Consider the following 26,317-nt stretch of genomic DNA (forward strand, 5'->3'; position numbering starts at 1 on the left):
ATTGGAGAATGACTTGTATTCTTATAAATTTGATTCGGTTCCCTATATACTTGAGAAATATCTTTATCTGAGAAATTTGCTATAAATTTTCCCCCATTTTCTTGCTTTCCTTCTACTCTTGGCTGCATTGGTTTTGTTTGTGTAAAACCTTTTAAATTTCAATCTTCTCTGTCTCATTTGGTTATAAATACTTCTTTTATCCATAAATCTTGACAGGAGAATATTACATGTTTCCCTAATTTGCTTATGATATCATCCTTTATGTCTAAATGATGTACCCATTTTGACCTCATCTCAGTATATGGTGTAAATTGTTGGTCCATATCTCGATTCTGCTGAACTGTTTTCCAGTGATTTTTGTCACATAGTGAGTACCTTGTCCAAAATGCTTGCATCTTTGCATATATCAAACACTAGATTACTGTGATCATTTCCTACTATGTATTATGTGCCTTAAATCTGTTCCATTGATTCATCATTCTATTTCTTAGCCAATACCAGATTATTTTGATGATTATTATTTTGTAATAGTTTGAGATCTGATACTGCTAAGCTACCTTCCTTCACATTTTTTCATTGATTCTCTTGACGTTTTTGACCTTTTGTTCTTCCATGTGAATTTTGTTATTTTTTTCCCAATACTATGAAATTTTTGTTTTTTGTTTGGTAGGTAGAATTGTCATTTTTATTATATTGGCTCAGTCTATCCATAAACAATTAATATTTCTTCAGTTGTTCAAATCCAACTTTATCACTGTAAAAAAAGTTTTTAAATTGTGCTCTTATAGCTTTTGAATTTTGCTTGGCAGATAGTCTCCCAAGACAATAAAGTCTGCAATTATTTTAAGTAGATTTTCTCTTTCTATCTCTTCCTGCTAAACTTTGTTGGTAACACAGAGGAATGCTGATGATTTATGTGGGTTTATTTTATATCCTGTAACTTTACTTAAGTTTGTTATAATTAAAATTATGAGGCTGATAGTAGCTTATTAACTTTATTAAATCAGAGTAGAAGTAGTAGTAGTAGAGAGAAGGAAAGTAGGAGAGGTAGAGATTCTTGGCTTTCTAATTTATGGTCGCCATTTATGGACCTCTAGCTGAACTCTGCAAGGGTTCATTCTGCTCTCCACGCTCACGCCAAAAGAGACTCAGACTCACTTCTGGTCTGAATTTATAAGCTTTTTTCTCCACCCACTAACTCTCACATGTTACATCTCAGGATCCAGTCATAGTTTCTTAATTTGCCTGGGCCACTGTGCAAATAGAAATTTCTTTTACCTGATTCACATTTACCCATCATCCTTTTAAGTTACGTGCTCACTTTTCATTGTGACGTTTGAGTTAAATTTTGCTGAAACCCAATCAAGGGGTCTCTTTTTGGGCTTTTGTTTTGGTAAAGTGTGTCTCTGACTCTGCTCTGCTCACTTGGCTGAAGGAATCCCTTTCTCTCTCACTTTGTTCTTATTAAATCCTATAAATTAAAATACCAGGAGTATTCTTTCAATTTTATTCTCACATTGTCCTGGGGGAGGGAGGGGGCGAGGTGGGGGAGTGCCTGTGGAATCAGTTTCCTGTCTCATTGGTTACTTAGTTCTTTAACTTTCTTTCTCTGATGTCTTATCTATACCTGAATTTACTCAATGGTATTTGACCTCCAGGTCACTGAGAAATGATGTTAAAATGGAGACACTGGAGAGAGAAAAATTTGCTTCTGACAAGTTGTTTATTATTTCAATTAGTTTTTTAGTTGATTCTCTAGAATTCACTAAGTATATCATCATATCATGTGTAAGGAGCAATAATTTTATTTTCTCTTGCTTATTGTAATTTCTTTGATTTCTTTTTCTTATTGCTATAGCTAGCATTTCTAGAATAATATTGAATAATGGTAGTTAGTGATAATGGGTATCCTTGCTTCATCCTTGATCTTATTGGGAAGGCTTCTTGTCCTTGTTATAGATAATGCTTGCTGATGGTTTTAAATAGGTACTACTTAAATTTTTAAAGAAAAGCTCCACTTATTCCTATGCTTTCTAGTGTTTTTTTTTTTTTTTTTAAATTTTAAACCCTTAACTTCTGTGTATTGACTTATAGGTGGAAGAGTGGTAAGGGTAGGCAATGGGGGTCAAGTGACTTGCCCAGGGTCACACAGCTGGGAAGTGTCTGAGACCGGATTTGAACCTAGGACCTCCCGTCTCTAGGCCTGACTCTCAATCCACTGAGCTACCCAGCTGCCCTCTTTCTAGTGTTTTTAATAGGAATGAGTATTGAATTTTTGTCAAAGGCTTTTTTTGCTTCTATTAAGATTATCATATGACTTGTTGGTTTTGTTATTGATATGGCCAGTTATGCTGATAGTTTTTCTATTATTGAACTATCCTTATATTCCTGCTGTAAATCTTATCTGGTCATTGTATATGATCTTTGTGATATAGTGCTGTAATTCCTTTGCTTAGAACTTTATTTAAATTAATTTCTGCATCAATATTAATTAGAGAAATTGGTCATTGGTTTTCTTTCTGTTTTTGCTCTTCTGGTTTAGGTATCAAAGCTATATTTGTATCATAAAAGGAATTTGGTGTAGGACTCCTTCTTTGACTGTTTTCCCAAATAGTTTATTTAGTATTGAAATTTGTTCTTTAAATATTTCATAGAATTCACTTTTGTGAATCCACCTGGTTCTAAGGATTTTTTCTTAAGGTGCTCATTGATGGTTTGTTCAATTTATTTTTCTAAGATATGGTTATTAAAGTATTCTATTTTCTCTTCTGTTAATCTGGGCATTTTATGTTTTTGTAAATATTCTTCCATTTCAATTAGATTGTCACATTTGTTGGCATATAATTGGTCAAAATAACTCCTAGTGATTCCTTTAATTTTCTCTTCTTTGGTAGTGAATTCACCCTTTTCATTTTTTGATACTAGTAATGTGGTTTTCTTTTTAAAAATATAGTTAATGAGTGGTTTATCCAATGTTAAAAGAAAAAGATCCTAGTTTTATTTATTAGTTCAGTTAATCCTCTCCTTTGTTTTTTTTAAGGATTTTCAATTTGATGTTTAATTGGGGATTTTTAATTTGTTCTTTTCCTAGTTTTTTTAGTTGCATGCCAATCTGTTAATCTGTTGTTTTTCTATTTTATTGATGCAGGCATTTAGAGATATAAAATTTCTCCATAGTACTTCTTTGGCTGCATCCCATAAATTTTGGTTTATCTCATTGTTGCCACTTCTTTTTAATGAAATTATTCATTGTTTCTGGGATTTCTTCTTTGACCCACTCATTCTTTAGAATTAGATTATTTTGTTTCCAATTTTTAATCTTATGTTTCCATAGTCCTTTATTGTTTTATAGCAGTATGGTTTGAAAAAGATGCATTTAATTTTTCTGAATTTGTGAGGTTTTTATGCCCTAATACATGAACAGTTTTTGTAAAGATGCCATGTACAGTTGAGAAAAAAGATACATTCCTTTCTATTCCCATTCAGTTTTCTACAGAAGTTTATCATTTTCAACTTTTCTAAAGTTCTATTCATGTTCTTAATTTATTTTTTGTTTATTTTATGGTTCTAGTCCCTTATTTTTATTCTGTGCATCTCTGTTCTAAGTGTATTTCTTATAAACCACATGTTAGATTCTGATTTTTAATTCATTTTCCTACTTCTGTTTTTTGTGTGAATTCATCCTACTCACATTTACAGTTATGATATTAATAATTATGTATTTCCTTCTATTATTTTTTCCCTGTTTATTCTTCTCTTTTTCTCTTTTTATCCTGTCTCAGAAATCCGTTTTGCTTCTTATCAATACTTCTCTTAACCTGCCTTCCCTTCTATCACCTCCTTCCACCTTTTTATATCCAACTAAATGTGTTTTTTATTTCCTCTTTGAACCAGTTCTGATGAGAGTAAAGGTCAAGCATTGGCTGCAACCCTCTGATCTTCCTCTCCATTGTAAAAGGTGCCTTTAGTGCTTCTCTTAAGTGAAATAATTTTCTCCATTATTCCTCTCCCTTCCCCCTTCTATTGCATTCCTCTTTCTCACCCTTTAATTTAACTTTTTTGAAATCCTCCCATCATTGTCGTCTTACATTTACACTCTCCATTTATGTGTACTTCTAAATACCCTATTAATGATAAAGACCTTAGGAGTTAACAGTTATCTTCTTCCCACATAGAAACATAAACATTTAACTTTATTGAATCCTTTATGATTTCTTTTTCATATTTACCTTTTTATATTTTTCTTGAGCCTTGTATTTGAAGATCTAGTTTTAAAATTCAGCTCTAGTTTTTTCAGCATAAATGTTTAAAAGTCCTCTATTTCATTAAATCCCCTGCCCCCTCCCCCCTAAGAATTCCAATTCTTTAATGTAGAAGCTGCTAAATTTTGTGTTATCCTGTCTTCATATTTTTTGAATTGTTTCTTTCTCCCTTCTTCTAATAGTTGCTCCTTGATCTGGGAGCTCTGTACTTTGGCTATAATATTCCTCAGAGTTTTCATTTTTAGATCTTTCATGAGGCAGTTGGTGGATTCTTTTCATTTTTTTTTTTTTTATTTGTAGGGATACTGGAAGTATTCCTCTTGAGCTTTATTTTTTTTTTAAACCCTTGTACTTCGGTGTATTGTCTCATAGGTGGAAGATTGGTAAGGGTGGGCAGTGGGGGTCAAGTGACTTGCCCAGGGTCACACAGCTGGGAAGTGGCTGAGGCCAGGTTTGAACCTAGGATCTCCCGTCTCTGGGCCTGACTCTCACTCCACTGAGCTACCCAGCTGCCCCCGATTCTTTTCATTTTTATTTTACTCCTTGGATTTAAGATGTTGGGGCAGTTTTCCTTGTGTAATATAGGATGTTAGCATTGCCAAATGCCTCATGCCCTCTTCAAGATGATTGATAGTCTAATAATTCTTAAATTATCTCTCCTTGAACTATTTTCTAGGTCAGTTATTTTTCTGATGAGATATTTCACATTTTCTTCTATTTTTTTCATTCTTCTGACCTTGTTTTTTGATATCTCATGGAGTCATTAGCTTCCAGTTGCCCAATTCTAATTTTTAAGAAGTTATTTTCTTCAGTGAACTTTTGTACTTTTTTCCATTTGTTCAATTCTGCTTCAGTGAATTTTTGTATCTTCTCTTCTGTTTGACCTATTCTGCTTTTTAGAAAGTTCTTTTCTTTAATGAGTTTTCGTACTTCTTTTTACCATTAGTCCAATTCTGTTTTATAAGATGTTATTTTCTTCAGCATTTCTTGGTGCCTCCTTAATAAGCTGTTAACAGTCTTTTCATAATTTTCTTGTATCCTACTCATTTCTTTTTCCCATTTTTCCTCTACCACTCTCACTCTTTCTTTAATTCTTCTCTTCTAGGAATTCTTATTGGACCCAGGGCAAAATGCTAATGCTTTTATTTAAGACTTTTTTGTAGCTGTTTTCATATTATTATCTTCTTCTGAGTTAATGTCTTGGTATTCCTTGCCAGCTTTTTATATTTAATTCTTTTTTTGCCCCCCCCCCCCCATCTTTTTTTAAGGGTCTCTGAATAGCAGGTATAGGGGTCCAGTTTTTCCCAGCTATGCAGAGTTAGGTTCAAACAGTGCCATAAGGTTTTTCTCCCAATTCCCACAATTGAATTAATTTTTCTCACAGGAAAGAATTCAGACTAGGGCCATAATTGAAAAGAAAGGAAACGAAATTAGTTCCAGCTTTACATCATAAGAATGAATCACTATGGTTTACTTAATTCCCAACCATTTGCAGTCCAGATCTTCTCAGTTCAATTTTCTCACATATGTATATGTCATCTCATTAGCATATAAAACTCCAGAAGGGCAGTTTTGTCTTTGTATCTCTAGGGTTTAGCTAATTTTCCTGGAACAAAGTAGGTATTTAAAAATGTTTATTCATTAATTGGTTGGTTTTAGGTACTACGGAAGAAGGGAGATTGGCCTTCCTGTCATTGACTCCTCTTGTAGTTGATGTCCTGTGACAGTAAGAGGTATTACATCTGAATATTTGGTCCTACTTGTATTAGGATCCCTAGTAGCTTATGAGATCATTAAGAGGTATTACACATCTGAATATTTGGTCCTGTTTGCATTTGGATCCCTAGTAGCTTATGAGATTATTCAGAGAAAGGATAGAGAAGGAGAGGTCATTGGACAGAAAGAGCCCTTGGGTATAATCACAGAAACAGCTCAAATCTTCACAAAGTCTTTTGAAGAGGGGATTGGATAGGTAGCCAGAAGAGAGCAGAGTCAGAAAAATTTAGAAAGGGGACAATATCCAAAAAGACAAAGTGTTCAACAATGTTATAGAATGGGCAATAGGATGGGAACTAAGATCATTGGATTTAACAATTAAAGATCATAGTTGACCTTTTCATTGGGCTTTGGTGTTGGAAATCAAATTGCAGTGACCCTGAGAGGTGAATAAATGAGTAATAAGTGCAGGAAATAGAGGCAACAAAAGATAGTTGACTTTTTTACAATATTAAAAAATGTTAATTTTTAGGTTTTTGGTTCGAGTATCTTATTTGGAAATTTATAATGAAGAAGTACGTGACCTTCTAGGAAAGGATCAGACACAAAGATTAGAGGTGAGGATTCTCTGTAATTTGAATACTCTCAGGTAAGAATTATCTTTCCAATACAAAAGATTATGTTTTAATTAATTAATTCATTTACTTATTTTAATATAATATTTATTGAGGTTATTAATATTTATAACATTATAACATAATGTTATAACCAAAAAATGTTACAGCTAATGGGGACCATCAGAAACCTTTTATGATGGAAAGAACTGAGTTATATCCAGAAAAGTCAAGTAACTTATTAAGACCATATATTTAATAAAAAGTGGAGGTGGGACTCCTCAGGTTTCCTTACTCTAGATCTAATGTTCTTTCCTTGATACCAAGCATCTTCCTCTTGTTAAATTTTAATAGGGCAAAGTAAATAAGTTGAAGTTTTAACTAACTTTAGTGTAAGGAGTTTTAGTGTTTTAGCCTAAAGTTGAACTCATGACACTGTGCTAGCCTCTATAATTGTTTCTGCCTAATCTAGCCTAATTCCCTTTATAAACAGTATTAGAAATCAGTTGGAACAATGTCTACTAAATTTTGAAATGATTTTGTAACAATGTATTATTATTTGATTTGCTCTAGTATTTTGTAATACCTATTTTGCTTTTTTACCTCATCTGATAGATGATTTGATTTCATTTTTTAAAAGGGTTTCTTTTGGAACAAAACTAGGCCTGACTGTGCAAACCTTAAGGCTTGGGTTCCTTTCTCCAACACCCTACTATCATCTAAACTAAAAAATGGAGGTGGGGGGAAACCACCTGGGGGGAGGTTTCTTACCAGTCTGTTCTGTGTGGCAGGGAAGCAGCTGCTGCAGAGACCAGATGGAAGCAGTAGCTTATTCTCTCTCAGCAAGGGTATGTCAGGCAGGCACATGAAAACAGATGGAGCAAGCAGGCACTGCTTTTTAATAGTCACCCTACTCTACTTTTTCTCTCAGAAAGTTAAGAATTCTTTCTGATAGTGGTTGCCATTCTGTTATGTTTAAAATTAATATCTTCTACTTATTTTCTATAAAGTTTATTAATAATCACTTGAAATAGAAAAGATAGATAAGCATAGATTTAAAGTTTCTTACTCTAATTCTGTCTGACCACATGTAGCTCAGCCTTGCAGGATCCTCTTTCTGTCTCCTGCTTGCTCCAGGAATTAGTGAGCCCAAAAGACCCAAATGCACTCCATCCAAACCCTTTTATGACCCAGGTCCGAAATCCAGGAAGGGGAGGGGATGAAATTCCCTCTGCACAGAACAAAACATCCCATTTGAACCAGTAGTAATAGATCACATTTCTTCCCATTAAAAACAATGTTTTATGCCAATTGTAATGGATGCACAGCCCAATTTGTTGTTAAGTAATAATATTAGGTTCTGTGGAATCAATCACTTTACCACTTGCCTGTGTTCTACTGGATAAACTGTGGTAACAGAGAAATGAATATTGACCAGATGAAGAATCACTCTTACTTAATGTGAGGAAATGCTTTTCTCTCATTTTATGACTATGATAGTGACAAAAATACTCCTCTCTCAAGTGAGGCAAAATAATATGACCTATATAATATTCAAGTTTTCCCAAGCAGGCCAACATACCCTTTGTTTTCCTTTGATTCAGCTCACTATTTCTTTTAGAATAAAGAATGGGCTAATGAAAAGGTGACCAGGTAGGTGAAGAAAATATTTCCCTCCTATTTTAAGGATTATCATAAAATACTTGTGCTTATATCATATCATTACTATAGTAATTTGTAAACAAATAAACACTTGGATTATTGATTTAGAAAATGTCATATATTAGAAGTGTGTAATCTTATTTTTTAGGTTAAAGAAAGACCTGATGTCGGAGTTTACATCAAAGATCTGTCAGCTTATGTGGTAAATAATGCAGATGATATGGATAGAATTATGACATTAGGCCACAAAAATCGTAAGTACAGTAATTAAATGGCAATAAATATTTAATGTTGAGTAGATTAGTGTGAAGGTGTTATATAAGTTATGTCATGTGAAAGAGATATGATTTTGAGATGTTCTAACAGTTCTTACTGTAGTTATTGAGATTTATTTTTTTTTCTTAAGCTCTTACCCTCTATTTTAGAATCGATACAAGTATTGGTTGCAGTGCAAAAGAGTGGTAGGGGCTAGATAATTGACTTGCCCAGAGTCACACAGATAGGAAGTATAAAAAATATCTTGGACCAGATTTGAACCCAGGTCTTCCTGACTCCAGGCCTGGCACTCTCTCCACTGAATCTCCCTGAACAGATTTCTTTTCAGTTAGTAACATACAAATGGTGACATCCCTTAGAAACTTTCACAATATTTAATCTCATAAAACAAAATGAATGTTAACAGAAGATAATTTACATGTACATGTACAAAATTTGTACATGAAATTAAAAAGTGTTTTGTTAATTTCCCATTTCCTGCTTAAATACATAGTTAAAGCTTAAAATTTAAAGCCATTTTATAAATAAAGTATGGGCATTTCATTTTTAAAGAACTAAGAATATTATTACCTACAGTGTTTTGCTTTAAATAAAATCCACAACTGCAAAGATTATACATACATTTGCTCCTGTGTCCTTTAGTCTGTGAAATGACTGGACCAGGAAATAGCACAATGAAATTCTGATTTTTTGGCATAAATCAAATACTTGGCTTTTCTCAATACTTCAAATATTTGTGTTTTTATCTGATTGAGTACTCTCTTTATCAGTGCAGATCCCAACTCCTCTCTATTTCTTAGTAGATGGCTTACTGTGTTGCTGTGGTTGAATCTGGCTGACTTAATTAGGTTGTTTCTTGACAGATGATTGGTTGCTGGGTCTGTATATGTAATTCACTCCAGCTTGATATAAGAATTACTACTGGTGTTATGTTTTTGGGATATCAGGGTCCCTTCTATTTCATAATAAGACATCTCAGTGGGCCTTTAGACGAAGGCTTATCTTTTGTTCTTAAGTTTTATTAAATCTGCTTGTAATTTACTTTTGCATGAATTATTAGATGAGATCCTTGGAATGATATTGTTACTTTGGGATAAAGTGAATACAATCTGATTGCTTTTAAAACCCAGCTAAATTAATTGTGATGTTTTACATATTTTCTTTTTTAACTTTGACACTTTGCCAAACAGTGATATCCAGAATTAAAATTAAGTATTTTATTTAAAAAATTTCACTTAAAACTGAGGGGTAGAACAATTCCTTCATAATCAGCATAATAAAAACCCTTGATTGAAAGGTTTCTAACAGTGGTTGAATAAATCCATTGTTACCTCTGTAATTTAGTAACAGATGTCTTTTTTTTTGCTATAATGCCTAATGAAATGTCCTAAATATTTAAATTAGTCATTTACTTTATGCTTTAAAATATGCTTGAACATTACATGTTTTTTAGTGATTTTTTTTCTTCCATTAAAGGTTCTGTTGGGGCAACTAATATGAATGAACACAGTTCCCGTTCCCATGCCATATTTACAATTACTATTGAATGTAGTGAAAAGGGTATTGATGGAAATATGCATGTTCGGATGGGCAAATTACACCTTGTAGATCTTGCTGTAAGTAGTAAGATACTGATTGAGAATGATATTTTTACCTAATTTAATGGATAATTTTAATATTCATACAAATGAAAAAGGTTGGTGGTTTAATTTAGTTTTCAAATGTTTTGAGTTTTTGTTCATTAACTTCTCACTGGAAAAATTTTTAAATTTCTTTGTTACTCCTGAATCTACTCTGGTTTTGCATATTAACTCTTCTTTCTTCATTACTAGGGTTCAGAAAGACAGGCAAAAACTGGAGCTACTGGACAAAGACTGAAAGAAGCAACAAAAATTAACCTTTCACTTTCAACTCTGGGTAATGTCATTTCTGCCTTGGTTGATGGGAAAAGCACTCATGTACCATATCGAAATTCAAAATTGACCCGCCTTCTTCAGGATTCCTTAGGAGGAAACTCAAAAACCATGATGGTAAGAACTGGATGGTGGATCTTTCTGATTCAATGATCATTTATGCATAACTTATTAGATGTAGATTCATCTCACAATAGGAGAATAAATGTGTCCCTTTTTCCCCATGTGTTCATTCTTTGTGAAATTTCCTATATCTACTGATAATAGCAATTATGGCATGGAGGCAAGTTCTTGGCATAGCATAAATTCTTTTTTTTTTAATTTAATTTAATTTTCGGTTCCAAATTCTTTTCCTCTCTTCTCTTTCCTCCACACATTAAGAAGACAAAGAATAGAATCCATTACACATATGTATATTCCACTAAAAAAGGATTTCCATATTAACTAAAGGAAAAAAGCAAGAAAAAGAAAAAATATGGAATGCTTTATGAATTTGAGTATCATCCTTTAGCCATGCCACTTTTAGTAAGTGAGCACAGTATAAATTCTAGCATGTTCTACCCTGTTTGACTTATATATATAACTTTAACAATAGAATCTGCTCTTACAGGGCCAACCCAGTAAATACACAGTAAATACATAGTTATCCATACCTATGGATTATTATTAGATGATGATCAGTTCTTAGACCATGGCTACTCATGAAGCAGAGAAAAATAAAACATGACCCTTATTCCTGCATAGCCTCCTTCCACAGTGATGGTGATAGAATGGCTTAAAAAAAGAGCTACTAAAGAATCTCAATTTTTAGACCATTTGTAAAGAGAGAGAGGGGTGGGCAGTGTTACATAGTGGACAGAAAATTATCCTTGAAACCCAGGTATGTCTGGGTTTGAGTTTGGCTTCTGAATAGTGTATCCCTGTGCAAATAACCTTTCCTTCTTTACACAATTCTGTAAGACTTAAATTTTCAGAGAAGGTACTGACCTGTATCAGTAGATGATTTGTTTACTTCAGAAATTCAGAAAGGAAGAGAAACAGGACATTTCCTATTTGCAGAGAGAATTTCCTTACCCTGTAGCAGTGAAATCAGAGATCCATTCCCTATCTTATAAACATTAGTTAATTGGTACTCTAAATATGAGATCTTTTTCCAGTGACCAATAAAATCAGCATGTTTTTAGAAAAAGGATTTCTTTGTGTCATGGATCACTCCGATGAAGCTTCTGGACATCCTTTTGAAAAATAATGCTTTTAAATTCATAAAATAAAAGACAAAGGATTACAAAGGAGGTCAATTATTTATTGAAATAAATATGCAATTTTTTCCCCATAAAAATGAAAGAAGGTACAGGTTTATAAACTACTCAGAAAAGTTTATACCCATATAGTATAAATATTTTTTTGAAGAAGAGAATTGGAAAGCACTGATTATCACAATGTTTATTTTTAAATTCAAATTAAATTTTAATTTTAATTGTCTTCAGTCAGCAAAAATTTGCCTTCTCTTTTTTTCATCTTGCCCTCCCCCAGAAAGGGGGAAAAAAACCTATTACAAACATGGATAGTTGAACGGAACAAATTTCCATGTTGTTCATATGAAAAAGCTACAAATATATGCATATATATAAATATAAAAATATGTAAATTCTGCATTATGAGTCTTTCACTTCTCTGTCAGAATCATGATTGTTTATTATACTAATTAGAGTTCCTTAATCTTTTAAAGGTGTTTGTCTTTACAATTTTTTGAAATTGTATAAATTATTCTCTTGGTTTTACTCACGTGGCATCAGTTCATCCAAATCTTCCATATGTAATGTAATTTAATTCCTTTCTCTAGGTCTGTTATCAATATATTTAATAACTGGCATTTATTGCCAGATGTGCTGTCAAATAACTGGTTTTTGTGTTCTAATAAAACAGTGTGCAAATATTGGGCCTGCAGACTACAATTATGATGAGACCATCAGTACATTGCGATATGCTAATCGTGCTAAAAATATTAAGAATAAAGCTAGAATTAATGAAGATCCAAAGGATGCTTTGCTTCGGCAGTTTCAGAAAGAAATAGAAGAACTCAAAAAAAAGCTTGAAGAAGGTAACTAAATAGTTTCTTTTATGAAACTTAGCATATTAGCATATCAATCAAGAACTAATACTGATAACCTGTTAAATATCTTTGAAATTTAAAAAATTGTTACACTGGAGGTTGACCTTTTAGAAGACATTTCTAGAAAGTAAGGACAATTTGATTCAATTGTATTATTTCAGCAACCATTTATACTTTTACATGTCTGTGATACCCAAGAAAACTAATTAAATCTTTTTCAAATTGATTTTTATATTATTGGAAATTAATACTTAACCTTAACAGATAATCGTGACTATTATGAGATTTTTTTTGTTTGCTGCCTGTATTTTCTGATGTAAGATTTAAAATTAATATCAATAACTCCAAGTATTTTTGTAAAGTTTATTAATAATCACTTGAAGTAGAAGAAATAAAAAAATAGAAGTTCAAAGCCTAATATTCTAACTAAAGTATGTGTGTAAATTCTCCTGCCTTGCTCTCGGCCCGCTTCAGCAGTCACGTTGAGGGAAAGGGAGAGAAACAGAGACAGAGGCAGAGACAAGGGGGTAGGGTCACACCAAAACTTTATCCTCCGTATGTTCATACAGTGTTCACACTCAGCATAAGCACGCAAATGGGGTGCTGGATAAACAAGTTCTGGGGAGCAAATTCTATCTACACCAGTAAAGATCTTTAGAATTTTAAATCTCTGTTCATATATATATAAAATAGATTGTATAGTTATGGCTTTGAGTTAAGATAAAAATCAACTCAGTTATTCTTGATAATGAGATGACGGAAGCGTGAATCTTAGGTTATGCAATATTTGTTCCAGAAATTGTTTGCATATGACTTTGGAAAGTATTTTTGTACTTAGATTTGAATATAGTGTGTTGGATAATGTTAGGGATTCTGTTTCCAAAAAATGACTAAATAATACTCCAAAAACCTAACTTGGGAAACAGGGAAGCTCTTTAGGTTTTAAGTCCTCTTCCATCTACTTTGCTCTTCCCTGCCATTTTATGTTGAGAATAAATGTGTTTCTGTAATTGATGTCAAGCTTTGATCATGTTAGATCTTCCAGAGAAGAGACCAGAGGTTCAGCCTTCAGGTTTATCAAGTATATAAGGAATGGAGTCATTTAATCATTTTTTATGGTTAATATATCAACTAGTAAGAATCAAAGGTATCAACAAAGCAAATATCTTGTAGAAAATATGCTATATGTAAATTTGGAAGCAGAATTTGTGGACTTAATAAAGCTATGTAGCTAGGCTACCTTTAGATAATACATATGGAAGTTCAAGGTTTTAATTTTGACCACTAGGTGGTATTTATAGCCAGTGTTTTAGAAGCAGATTTTTAAGTCTGCAAAATTCTAGAATTCTAATTTATTATAAGCAAAAATCTGTGTTTATATGGAGCATATTCTTTTATTTTGGTTTTAGCAAGTTTTAGTTCTAGTAAGTTTTGCTCAAATAAGTTTAAATATCTTTAGTTTTACACCTATTAAATGTTTTCATAATTAGAGTAAGAAGATAAAAGCCTTAAAAATATTGAATGAATGAAAGCCATATCAGTGAGAACCGAGGTATGTCCAGTTGTCATCCATTTTGTTTTATTTAAAATTATAATCTGGGACCTTATACTTATTAATACTTAATTTTTAGAGAGAGGACCTTAGATCATCTGTTTACAGAGGAGAAAGCAGACCCATTGAGATTGACTTGTTCAGTCACATAGCTGATACCTATGGATTTTAACCCTGGTCTTCTGACTTCAGTTCAGTGCTTTTTGTAAAATGCTGCCTCTACTTGTCTATTATTTGCTAAATTAATGTATTAGGATATACCAGAGAGGGTCACCAAGATCTTTTGTTTAATGGCAGATTGGTTTTCTTTACAATTGTTTCCTCTGATTCCTCTTGTTCAGATTACTATAGATAAAAACACTTGTCTTATAACTGGGTGGCTCAATAGATAGAGTGGGCCTCATTTCAGAAAGACATGAATTCAAGTCTGACTTCAGACACATAACTCTGTGACCTGAGGAAAGTCACAAACTCTGCCTCAGTTTTTATTCAACTATAAAATGGGGATATTAATGTTGAATGCCTGCCTCTCAGAGTTGTGGGGATCAAATGATAAATACTTGTAAAACACTTAATACCTAGAACATAATCAACTCTTAATGTTTACTTACTCATTTCCTTCATTCCATATAATCTATTCTCTCCTTTCCCTATTAACTTATTTTTTCCTTATACACACCTAAAACAGAGCCAAGATGCTATCATCTGTCATACATGAAATACACTTTGTTTTTCCTGCCAGTTGCATTTGAATGTACTATTGAGCTAACTTAAAAGCTGCAAAAGACAATTGCCACTTAATGTGGTTACACATGGGCACTTGAGGTCCCCTTGGATTTATCAGCTGCCACTAAAACAGCTAATACTTGGGTAAGGAGAGCGAAGTCAAGAAATATTTCCTTGCCCTCTAACTCACTAAGGAAATTTTCTAAGCTGGACTGCCTCTCATAACACAGATTAAAAGAAAGAAAAAAAAAAACAGGAGAGCAAAAGAATATGCTTTTCCCCCCTTTCCTTCAAAGCTAAAAACTAAAGTTTCTAAATTTGAGGGCTTGCTACTAGATCCAAAGTAATCTCAGTTTGTTTAGCCTTCATCTAACATAATCTTAAATGTTTGTTAAATCATATTTAAAACCAGATATTTAGATTTCTTGGATTTGTTGTTAGTAGAATTAGTATTTCAAATGGATCAGATCTAGCTAAACTTAAAAATGTTTTGATATCATTTTCCAGTGGTTATTGGTTAATAAGCATTTATCAGGCACTTGCTTACTATGTGTCAGGCATTGTATTGGACATTGTGGATACAAAGACAGAAATGAAACCATCCTTTCCCTTATATAAGATCTGCAGAAGGGAAGACAATGATCTGGCATGTGTAAGCAATAGCAAAAAGTCTAGTTTAATTGGACTATAGAGTGTAGGAAGAGAAGTTATAGAAAAACGCCAGAAAGATAGGTTGAGACCAAATTTTGTCAAGGAATTTAAATTCCCAGCAGAAATTTAGATTTTAAGTGAGACTTAATAGGGAATCATTGGAGCTTATTTGGTAGGAAAGTGACATGGTCAGGCATGTATTTTTGGAAAAACACTTTGGTAGATGTATAGAGTTTGGATTAGAGTGGGGAGAGATATGATGGCAGGAGACTAATTAGGAGGTTATTTTAATAATCTAGACAGATGATGATGAGGGCCTAAACTAGATTTGGGGAAGGATGTATGAATAGTGAAAGGATTGGATGTGGAAGTAGAAATGACAAGTTTTGGCAATTGACTAGATATGTGGGGTAGGAGAGATTCAGTAGCTGAGGATAATTCTAAAGTTTTGAACTTCAGAGGCTGGAAGGTTAGTGATACCCCTGATAGAACTGGAGAAGTTCAATAGCATTTGTTTTATGGCTTTGAAGATAGTTTCAAAATATTACTCAACTTCCTATTTAATTCCTATCAAATGCAACAAAAATAAATACATGCTGTTGGACCCAAATAGTCTGAATTAGAGTATAGTATGAAAGATATGTCAAATATGTTTCTATCCAGGGGAAGAGATTTCAGGCTCTGATGTCAGTGGATCAGAAGATGATCAAGATCAAGAGGCTGAGGCTGGAGAACATGGAGAAAAAAGGAAAAAGAAAAAAGGTAAGAATAAAAACAGACAAAAATAAGGGAAATATGCCATGTTAAAGTAGCTTTGCATGTTTTTTCTCAGTGATATCATAGTAGATCTACATATGATATTAGTGAAACACATTTACCAACATAAATTAAAACTCCCATATAATTTTCTCATTAGAGTTTATTGTTAATAGTTTCTGGAAGATGCCAGTTTTAAATGTTACATAATTTTAGCTGAAACTAATTTTGATCAGATTTTTTTCTAACTGCTCTATGGAACTCAAGACTTTTATAAAAATTGGCTAGGACTTGTGGGATATTTTTTGAGCAGTTAATCCTTTAAATGTTGGTGAAAATCCTATTTTTTTTCATATTTTAAATGTGTACATATTTTTATTTCCCAATCTAGTTCCTTCCTCCTCTTATAACTCAGAATTATATCCTTCTATTCACTCTGGACCTGGCATTTCTCATTTCTCTTTAAAGGTAATCAAGGGCCTGTAATACAAAAAGTGTAAGGTAGCAGTTCTGTATAGACAATGCATTAATTTTTTTTCAGAACATGAAACACAACAAAAAGAGATTTTATTACTGCCCTTATTCCAAAATTTTCCTAAAATTTATTTTGATCAACATTTCAGACCTTCTTTTCCTTCCCTTAATTATAAATAGATATACGTTTTGCCTTATTAGAGTTTTTTTCTTATAATTAAAATTGTGTTCTATCATATTTTGGGGAAATTTTAAAATAGAAGGATTGAAAATGATAATTTTTTATTTTTATGTTTAAAAATATGGTAAACCATTTAATTCTAATACAGAGAATGTGTGAAAAATAATTTCATAAATAGTAATTAGGATTTTTAAAAATGGGAGTAGTTTCCTCCTGGAGTTACAAATTGAAAAATTTTTAGCAATAGATTGTGAAAATAAACATCTGTAAAAAATATTTATTTCACAAGCAGTCTTTCTGAAATGAGAAAGAAAAGACAGGAATGCTGTTTGACTGAGTGAAGAAGATTAACAAATCAAATCATTTTGATTTCGTATTTATTAAAACTTGGTTCTTTTAAGTAATTTAGAGATATTTAACAGACACAAATGTCAGAGGTGACTACTCTATTTCAGCTTAATATGTTAACATGTTTTGGATGAGTAATGAGTATTAGTTGACTACTCCTAGATGGATTATTTTTTTAAGGTTGGTATTATGAAAGAAAGTATAGTGAATGATAGTGCCCTGAGAACATTTTTAAAGAAAATATATATTAAAAAAAACTTCATAGGTCTTTCAAATTCTATATTCTGGAACTGAATTTTTCTCTGTTTCCATTTTCTTGTTTTTTCTTTCTTTGGTTTTCCCTTGGGCTCATTTCTTTGTTTTCCAGACAGTAGCAGCAGCAATAGTTCAGATTCTACATGTTCTGTCATAGAGAAACCTCTGGATAAGTACTTGACTAGTGAGTGGAAGCTCTTAAAATCCTCTAACAAAGCTTTGGCTTTACCATAACCTTTGTGCTTCATCTTATAAATGCTGCACTGCTCTCTGTCACTTAAAAAACAAAAACCCAAACCCGAGGATTTTAGTAAGCTAAAGCATATTTTTTTTCTTTTTTACAAGCTTCCAGTTTAAAAAAAGTTATTAAATATATGCTAAGCTTAAGTTAAAAAATTGTCTCTAAATTCATGCTTTGCAAATGAGATAATGCAAAGAGAATTAGTAAGCTGCATACAGAAGTTAATTTGTTGATTTGTATTAGTGGGTCATCTTATTTACTTATTTACTTATTTCTCAGAGTATAATCTGAAATTGAAAATGTATTAGAACTCCCATTATGACTTGATTTATTATGCTGGTGAGCCAAATCATGCCCTTAAAACATAATTGAGTTTAATAAAAGTGTGGTTAACAGCCCATTAATATTTTAGTCCTTTGAGGAAGTCTGACAAACTTAAATTTAGCTCTAAATGAAAAATATAGAGAAATTAGGTGAGTTCTGAAGTGTTTTAGAAACGTATACAAGATGATCTTATTTCCTCTGACACTGTATCCCGTTGTTTAAAAAAGTTTCTAGTAAAAATTAATTTAGTAATTTTTATCTTAAGTGGACAGAGATCTCTATTTCATAATACTTTGACACTTTAGTATATGAAATGCTAAAACAGGCCTAGAGAAGTCACAGATCTGTGGGAAAATTAGTGCAGAATCTACTTAGACTATACTTAAACAAAGGCTATTTTCTTAAACAAAAATACATTTTAATTTAATTTATTTTAAAAGAAATTCATAGAAAAGAAAGAGGGAGTGATTATTTCTCAGACTAGCTTGCAGCTTACTTTCTTTTAAAACATTATCTGGGGGCAGCTGGGTAGCTCAGTGGATTGAGAGCCAGCCCTAGAGACAGGAGGTCCTGGGTTCAAATCTGGCCTCAGACATTTCCCAGCTGTGTGACCCTGGGCAAGTCACTTGACCCCCATTGCCTACCCTTACCACTCTTCTGCCTTGGAGTCAATACTCAGTAATGACTCCAAGACAGAAGGTAAGGGTTTTTAAAAACAAACAAACAAACAAAAAAACATTATCTGAGTTCTTAACCTTTCCTAAACTAATTAAAAGGCTGGATGAATGTTCTCATGGCTGTAGGTTTCTGCTTAAAGGATTCCAAGAATATTAAAATAATTTTTCTCTACTGGCATTTGTTAAGCATTTTGCCAAACCAAAAACGTTAGCAATATTTTTTGGGTCTAGAATGTATAAAAATTATTTCAGCGGGACTATACAATAATGTTTTGCGTTATCATAAAATATATAAGAAAACGTCATGTGAACAGGAGACCACAACCTACAATCAAAATTCCATTTGCTGATTCAGAACCATTTCTTTTAGTTGGATTTTTAAATGGTTATTGTAGTGAAAGACACTTTGGAGTAGATATTATTTAATTCAGCAACTTGATTGGTAACTTATGTTTCATAGTGGTACGGAGGTGACTTGAGGTTCTCAAGGTGTGTGTCTGGTGGGTGTGAATTCTGGCAGGCTCTGCCAAGATGTAAAGCTTTGGAGAGGCTTATCAAATGATTCAGATGATTAATTTTTTTAGCCACAGCAATTCCTTGAAGATCATCTCCTAAGACAAAGAAGAGTTGTGAACAGTGTTGGTGTTATACCAACAAAATCACAGCTCCTAAATATTCAAGTATGTGCTTTGCACGTCAGATTAATTTTCTTCTCACAGATATGTTTATGCATTGGGAATTAGAGGTGTACTTATCCCTAGTTTGTGTTTACTGTGCATCCTCATATTTAATGAATGAGTTTTATCTTTTATTTATGTTTAACATGCTTGATTAACTGGTTAGAAATGATTTCTTATTTGCATCATAGCGATGCTGAATATAAGTTTGATGATTTCTGACATAGAGATATAGCTTTCTGTTATATTCTTCTGAAATGTAACCTGACAAAATTGGATAGAAATTAAATTTTGGAAAATCAAAACATTTTTTGAATATGCATTAAGAATTTACTATTTAAAGAAAACCAAAAATTTGGTGAGGCAAACAATTCTTTTTTAGTACAGATGACTCATAAACTAATATTTTTGTTTAGTTTGGAATATTTGGTTTTCTTCAAGTGGAACACACATTTGGTCATTATACTATCAAGGAATATTAAAATTAGGACTTTATAGAAAAAGTATAAGTAAAACAGACAGTTTTAAATAAATGTGTAGTCTTGGATTGCTTCTCATGCATTTATTTTAACAATTAAGTTTTCTGGCTTTATATGTAATATAGGTACAATCACACAGTACTAAACTTGATATTGGTGACCACTTTCAATAGTGAGGTGCTATAAAATTATTATTTTTTAAAATTATAAGCTTAAAGTAAATTAATATTCTGTGTGGCCTTAATTATATCATGACAGTTAACTCTATGGATACCTTGCATAAAGTTGTACCAAAATCAATGTTGTTTTGGAATAATGATAATATCATGTCCAATTGCCAATTTTCCATGCCTAGTAGAGATACATATATAACATTGTTCCTCAGAAATTCAACCCTCCTGTTGAGTTTCACTTGGTCACGTTTTCTGGGGACTATTCTTTTATTTTCATATGGCAATCTCCTTTTGTTTTAATAATTATTTGATTTGTTGCTATAGTTATAGTATAGATTAATGCCTTTTACATATTTTATTGTTTTAGAAAAGAAATAATGTTTCTTTTTTTCTTCCTCATCTCTATGCACGTGCTTCCTGTCTACGATTTACTTACTTCTGCTTATTGCAAGATCAAGCAGGTTGGTGTGATTGATTTGCACTCCACATGGTATAATTATTGATCTTGTAAGGGACTTTGTTCAAGTTCTTTTTTTTAATTAGAGAAGAAATTACTGAGAATAATTTATTTTGACAAGGTAAGTATCTGATATTTTAATTTTTTTCAGGGAGAACTTAAAAATCTTTTTTTTAAGCTTTTGATTTCTAAATTCCTAACTCAGTAAACCAAATTTTTACATTATAAATGCAAATGTCATAACCTCCAGCCATCTTACCATTTTTCCTAGGTAAGGAGGGAGTAAAACAGTTTAATATTTAATTTTTATTTCTATTTTCAGTTGAGTTGAATAAACATTTAAATAAGGGCCTACTATATGTGAGGCACCATTTCCAAGTGCTGAAAATATAAAGAAAAAATGAAACACTCCCTGTAATCAGGCATTTCACATTCTGCCAGAATTGAAATTCTTGTCCTTCTTTTATCTACCCTAATAAGGGATAGTAATTGGGCATGTGATTCGACTGAGGGAGTTCTCCATGAGCAAACTCTTTCACCTAATGTAGATTGGCACCTTCTCTACAACTTATTATTTTAGAAAATGCTTCTCTCCCAACAAAAAACCCCCTCCTTATTCTAATACTGTACAATATAGGTTGGCACAAGACTTTTGATAACCAAATCTAAAATTTTAAAAATCTATCCTGACCTAAAACAGTATGATTGTAAAAATTCGTGCAGAAAGAAGACCCAAACTCTTCCTTTTATGTTTGAGGATTAATGATTTAAATTTGATAAAAATTAACTTTAGCCACTATAGTGTATTATGGCCACTATAGTATATTAATGTATGGCCACTATAGTATATTAATGGAAGGCAAATATATAAAATTCCTTGAGAAAAATATTACACAGAGCACAGTTTAACTCAGGTTTGTACCATGAGAATATGTAGTTGAGTATGATTCAGATTTACTCACAAAATTATGTAATAGTGAGAATTAATCTGAATTGACAAGATAATTTTTTTCTCCTTCTGATGTCTGGCTCTTGTTGGAATATAAAGAAGATAATAAAGGGTTTTTCTCCTTTTGTTTTCTTCTCTTGGAGTATATCTTACCCTCTTCAGTTACAAATTTAAATATTTTGATAGTATTTTGAAGTAGAACTATTTTTGTTGCCATTGATCAATCTTGGCATGTATTTCTTCTCTTTGTTTTTTGGGCACGCTTTGAATTTTTCTTTATAGCCTGCCTTAGGATTAATCACAGAGTTGAATTTTGGAAGTAAAGTCAGATATACCAATACACATTCCAAACTAATTTTTGTTTTGTGCTCAGCTTATGTTTATGATTTAAACATATCTCTATGATTTATACCTACTTTAGTAATTTGATTTTATATTTACAAATTATATGATTTATAATTAAAAATTTTTCTTATAGGAAAATAAATACCCGATAAACTTAATATTCTCTTAACTTAATAAAGTTAGTAATTGCCAAAACATTGATCATATTACTCCCTTTTTACCATTAATATCTATTCTATCATAATATTCTTTATATCAACTAACCCAAATTTCATCTAATTCAAATTTTAGTCTTCTTTTACATGTTAATACTTCATTTTTCAACTCTTTCCCCATCCCTATTACTAAGAAAAAAGTGATATAAAGATTGAAATCCTTGAAAAAATTCTTTGGAATTGTGAATTTATTTGTAAAAAGAAAATGAGTATTTAGCCATTTGGAATTCATTTAACTATTTAGACTGGGTCAAGAAGGTTAACAGAGGTCATGTCTTAATTTGAACTTCTGGACTGCAATTAATCACACCACACCAGAGCATAAATGATTGGATCACCACTATTATTTAATCTCTTATTCATCCTGTTTGTGCTACTGCTCAGTAGGATTGCTTTAGAGCTGTATGAATATAGAAATAGAATGTCATCTTTGTTTTAAAATTTTGTATTGAATCCTAAGCTCCTTTTTTCCTCTGGAGACTAAGATCTTTAAACTTCCTTGAAGAAATCAGAGAAAATGTGTTTGAATTTGTGTTTTGAGACATGTCCCTTGTACAATGTATTTCACTTGTCTTCTTTCTCTCTAGTATTTTTTCCTTTTTACAGCAGAAGTGATTTACTCTGAATAGAGATGTCAACTGTTTAATGTCTATAAATTAATTCTATTTGTTTGCACCAATCCTTCTGTAGAACTTTGGGGCAGAAATCAATAGTACTTAGGAGTGCCCCAAATCAGTATTATGAAACATTGTGCTTCTTTTCTGAAGGAAAGGATCTCTCAAAGTTGTGTTACCAAGATTGGATTTTCTTTTATTCTTTTTCACAACTAACTTCATAAATTAATTTAGTTTTCATTCCTTCTCTTTAGTTTTTTTTAATTAAAAGATATATTTCCAGACCAGTTTTTTCTTTTTTTCTTCTTCTTTTTTTAAACCCTTATCTTTTGTCTTAGAATCAATACTGTATATTGGTTCCAAAGCAGAAGAGTTGTAAGAGCTAAGCAATGAATGGGGGTTAAGTGACTTGCTCAGGGTCTCACAGCTAGGAAGTGTCTGAGGCCACATTCAAATCCAGGACCTCCCATTTCGTCATTTATACTTTCTGGACCTCAGGTTCCTCATGTAAATGAAAAGTTTGGACACTAAGGCTCTTTAAGAGCCTTTCAAACTCTGAATCCTATAATCCTATATTTTTTATATTGACATTTTAAGAAAGCCTAATAATAATAGTAACTTTTATTTATATAGCACTTTATGGCTTAAAGCACTTTTAAAAGAATTTAAATTTGCTTCTCATAACACCCTTATGAGGGAGGGAATTCAAGTATTAGCATTCCTGCTTTAACAGCAGAGACACTGTAGGTCATAGTGGTTAAAAAAAAAATTCATAAAGTGACTAGACCAGGATTGGGACCAAAATCTTGTGATTCCAAGTCTATTGCTTTTTCCATTATACCATTCATTCTCTCCAGTGAATTTATCCATGTTTCTGAAAATTGTCATGCTAACAAATCACAGAAGCTATGGATGTAGGTACCTGTAGGCCACATGAACAACCAGTAGAAATACCTAATAAAAGGGGCAGCTGGATAGCTCAGTGGATTGAGAGCCAGGCCTAGAAACGGGAGGTCCTAGGTTCAAATCTGGCCTCAGACACTTCCCAGCTGTGTGACCCTGGGCAAGTCACTTGACTCCCATTGCCTACCCTTGCCACTCTTCTGCCTTGGAGCCAATACACAGTATTGACTCCAAGACAGAAGGTAAGGGTTTAAAAAACCCGAAAACTAATAAAATCCTATAACCTGGAAGTTGGAAGAGGCATTAGAAACCATCTAGTCCAACTCATACTTAAATAGGAGTCCCCTTTTTATCACCTTGACAGGTGGTCATCCAGATTCTGCTTGAATACTTATAGTGAGAAGGGAACCTAACATAATTCAGCACCTGTGTATATTATATTTTGCTCTATCCTAGAGGGAGATAGGAAGTTTAGGAAAAAAAACAATCTCTACCCTTAAAAAGTTTTGGTCTTTAAATACAATTTCAAATCCATTATTCTTTTAACTACATTTTATTGCCTCCGTTTCTTCCTCTTCTTCTTCTCTCTCACTAGGGCCTATATTACTTTAACCATATATAATATTGTCTTTATGGAAAGCTTATTCTATATTTCAAATAACCAATTTAACATAAAAACATTTATAACAATCCATTAGCAAGTTGGAGATTGTCACTGACATAAAATTTTAAATTGTTGTTTTAAAATATATATTGTATCTATAAAGAAAACTTTACATTTTTATTAAACAAGTTTAGCTGACAGTGAAAAAAGTTTAAAAGTAATGATAAAAAAATTAGTTTATGTTTGTTTACATTGAAAACAACTTTAGTTTAATAAGAACAAGTTTTTTTGGGTATTCAAGTTATGTATTTTGGCTAAATGAAGAAATTGCTTGGATTTATTCCTTGTGCTAAGAAAAGAAGTTAGAGGGCATATAGCTCACTTGTCTGGGGGCATTTATTGGATCTATATGTTTGTATAAATTATTTTTCATTTGCTTTTTATCTATTTTCTTACCCCATTTCATGATGGCCTTTCTTTTTCCCTTGGATGGTTATTAGCTTATTACCTCACTAAATTTAGCAGCTTCTTCAAAAAGGCTATTCTGGGCACTTGTGATAGAAAAAAACAAAATACAATTGTCCACTTGGTAAATATTCTTTTTCAAAACTTAGGAACACTTCACCATATTATTTTACAATCCTCTCCTCCCCCTTACTTTGGTGATAATCATGTTTAAATAAAACTCACATAGGTAAAAAGAAGGTTTCTCCAGATAAGATGGTTGAAATGCAAGCAAAAATTGATGAGGAAAGGAAAGCACTTGAAACCAAACTTGATATGGAAGAAGAAGAAAGAAATAAAGCCAGAGCTGAACTGGAAAAAAGGGAGAAGGACCTTCTTAAAGCCCAGTGAGTTTTATAATCTATTGTAATTATAATCTTAAATGAGATAATATGTACCAGGCAGTTTGAAGGCCTTAAAATTATATATAAATGTCATTACTAGTTTGTAATTTGTTTAAACGTGAAAATTCGATTCCAATTAAAAATTTTATTTATCCAACTTTAGTTTTTGGTTCTTTGGAAGGGAGTAGTTTCATAAAGATACGTAAGAATACTTATATATGATGAATGCAAAAATAATTTTTTAGAATTTTATCTGTGGAGGAAATGCTGGTGTTAGTTTTGTACTTAATCAGCTTCATAACAGCTTTTTTAGCTAGTTAGTGAGACATAGACATAGATTTTTTTTTAAATTATGTATTTTTTTTTAGACGGAAATTTACTTTCTCACAATTGCCACCCCCAACAAGTCCCATTACATACACATATAATAACAATCAAAACAAATTTCCATAGTCATGTCTCCCCCCCAAAAAGTTTCATTCCTTACCCTAAGCCCTTTACTTCTCTATCAAGAAATGAGTAGCAGGTTTCAGCATTAGTTTTCTTGGAAATTGTGGCTGATCATTACAGCCTGCTATAAATAATTTCATACACACAAATACTTTTCCTTTTTCTTTGATCTCTTTGGGATATAAATCTGGTAGTGGTATTGCTGGATCAAGGGATATAGTTTCAAATTACTTTCCATAATGGCTGTACCAATTCCACTGTTCCACCAACAGTGCATTGTGATGTACCTCCCAGGCCCTCTAGCATTTGTCATTTTCCATTTTTGTCAACTATACCAATCTGGCTGTATCTTAGAGTTGTTTTAATTTGTGTTTCTCTCATTATTAGTGAATTTACAGCATTTTTTTATATGGATATTGATAACTTTTATTTCTTCCTCTAAAAACTTCCCATTTATATCCTTTGACCATTTGTCAATTGAGATTTGGCTCTTATTCTTACAAATTTCAGACAATTCCCTGTACAGCTGGGAAATGAGAATCAGAGAAACTTAAAGCAAAAAAAAATTTTTTCTCCAAATTTACCTGTTTCTCTTCTAATTAGTTTTGTTTGTGTAAAATCTTTTAAATTTTACACAATCCTAAATATTAATTTCACCTCTTGTTATCCTTAGTATTTCTTATTTGGTCTTGAATTCTTTTCTTTCCTTCTTTTCTTTTTTCTTTCCTTTTTTCCTTTTCTCCTTTCCTTTCCTTTCCTTTTCTTTTCTTTTCTTTTCTTTTCTTTCTTTTCCTTCCTTCCTTCCTTCCTTCCTTCCTTCCTTCCTTCCTTCCTTCCTTCCTTCCTTCCTTCCTTCCTTCCT

The 26,317-nt window shown here is 32.2% G+C and overlaps 1 protein-coding gene across 3 annotated transcripts in view; it reads left to right on the plus strand.

Annotated features, from left to right (window-relative positions):
* Nucleotides 1-26,317, plus strand: part of KIF3A (kinesin family member 3A) — a 48,479-nt gene that overhangs the window by 11,390 nt on the left and 10,772 nt on the right. The window contains exons 4-12 of one of the 3 annotated variants that reach the window (XM_044664661.1): nucleotides 6,511-6,595; nucleotides 8,403-8,508; nucleotides 10,007-10,146; nucleotides 10,363-10,560; nucleotides 12,370-12,544; nucleotides 16,149-16,247; nucleotides 17,612-17,683; nucleotides 20,523-20,531; nucleotides 24,852-25,008. In XM_044664661.1, coding sequence (XP_044520596.1) covers nucleotides 6,511-6,595; nucleotides 8,403-8,508; nucleotides 10,007-10,146; nucleotides 10,363-10,560; nucleotides 12,370-12,544; nucleotides 16,149-16,247; nucleotides 17,612-17,683; nucleotides 20,523-20,531; nucleotides 24,852-25,008 — 1,041 coding nt within the window. The remainder of the gene's footprint in view (nucleotides 1-6,510; nucleotides 6,596-8,402; nucleotides 8,509-10,006; nucleotides 10,147-10,362; nucleotides 10,561-12,369; nucleotides 12,545-16,148; nucleotides 16,248-17,611; nucleotides 17,684-20,522; nucleotides 20,532-24,851; nucleotides 25,009-26,317) is intronic. The other 2 variants (XM_044664662.1, XM_044664663.1) reach the window with 2 other exon arrangements.

This window comes from Gracilinanus agilis, chromosome 2, assembly GCF_016433145.1.
Source record: "Gracilinanus agilis isolate LMUSP501 chromosome 2, AgileGrace, whole genome shotgun sequence".
Lineage (NCBI taxonomy): Eukaryota > Metazoa > Chordata > Mammalia > Didelphimorphia > Didelphidae > Gracilinanus > Gracilinanus agilis.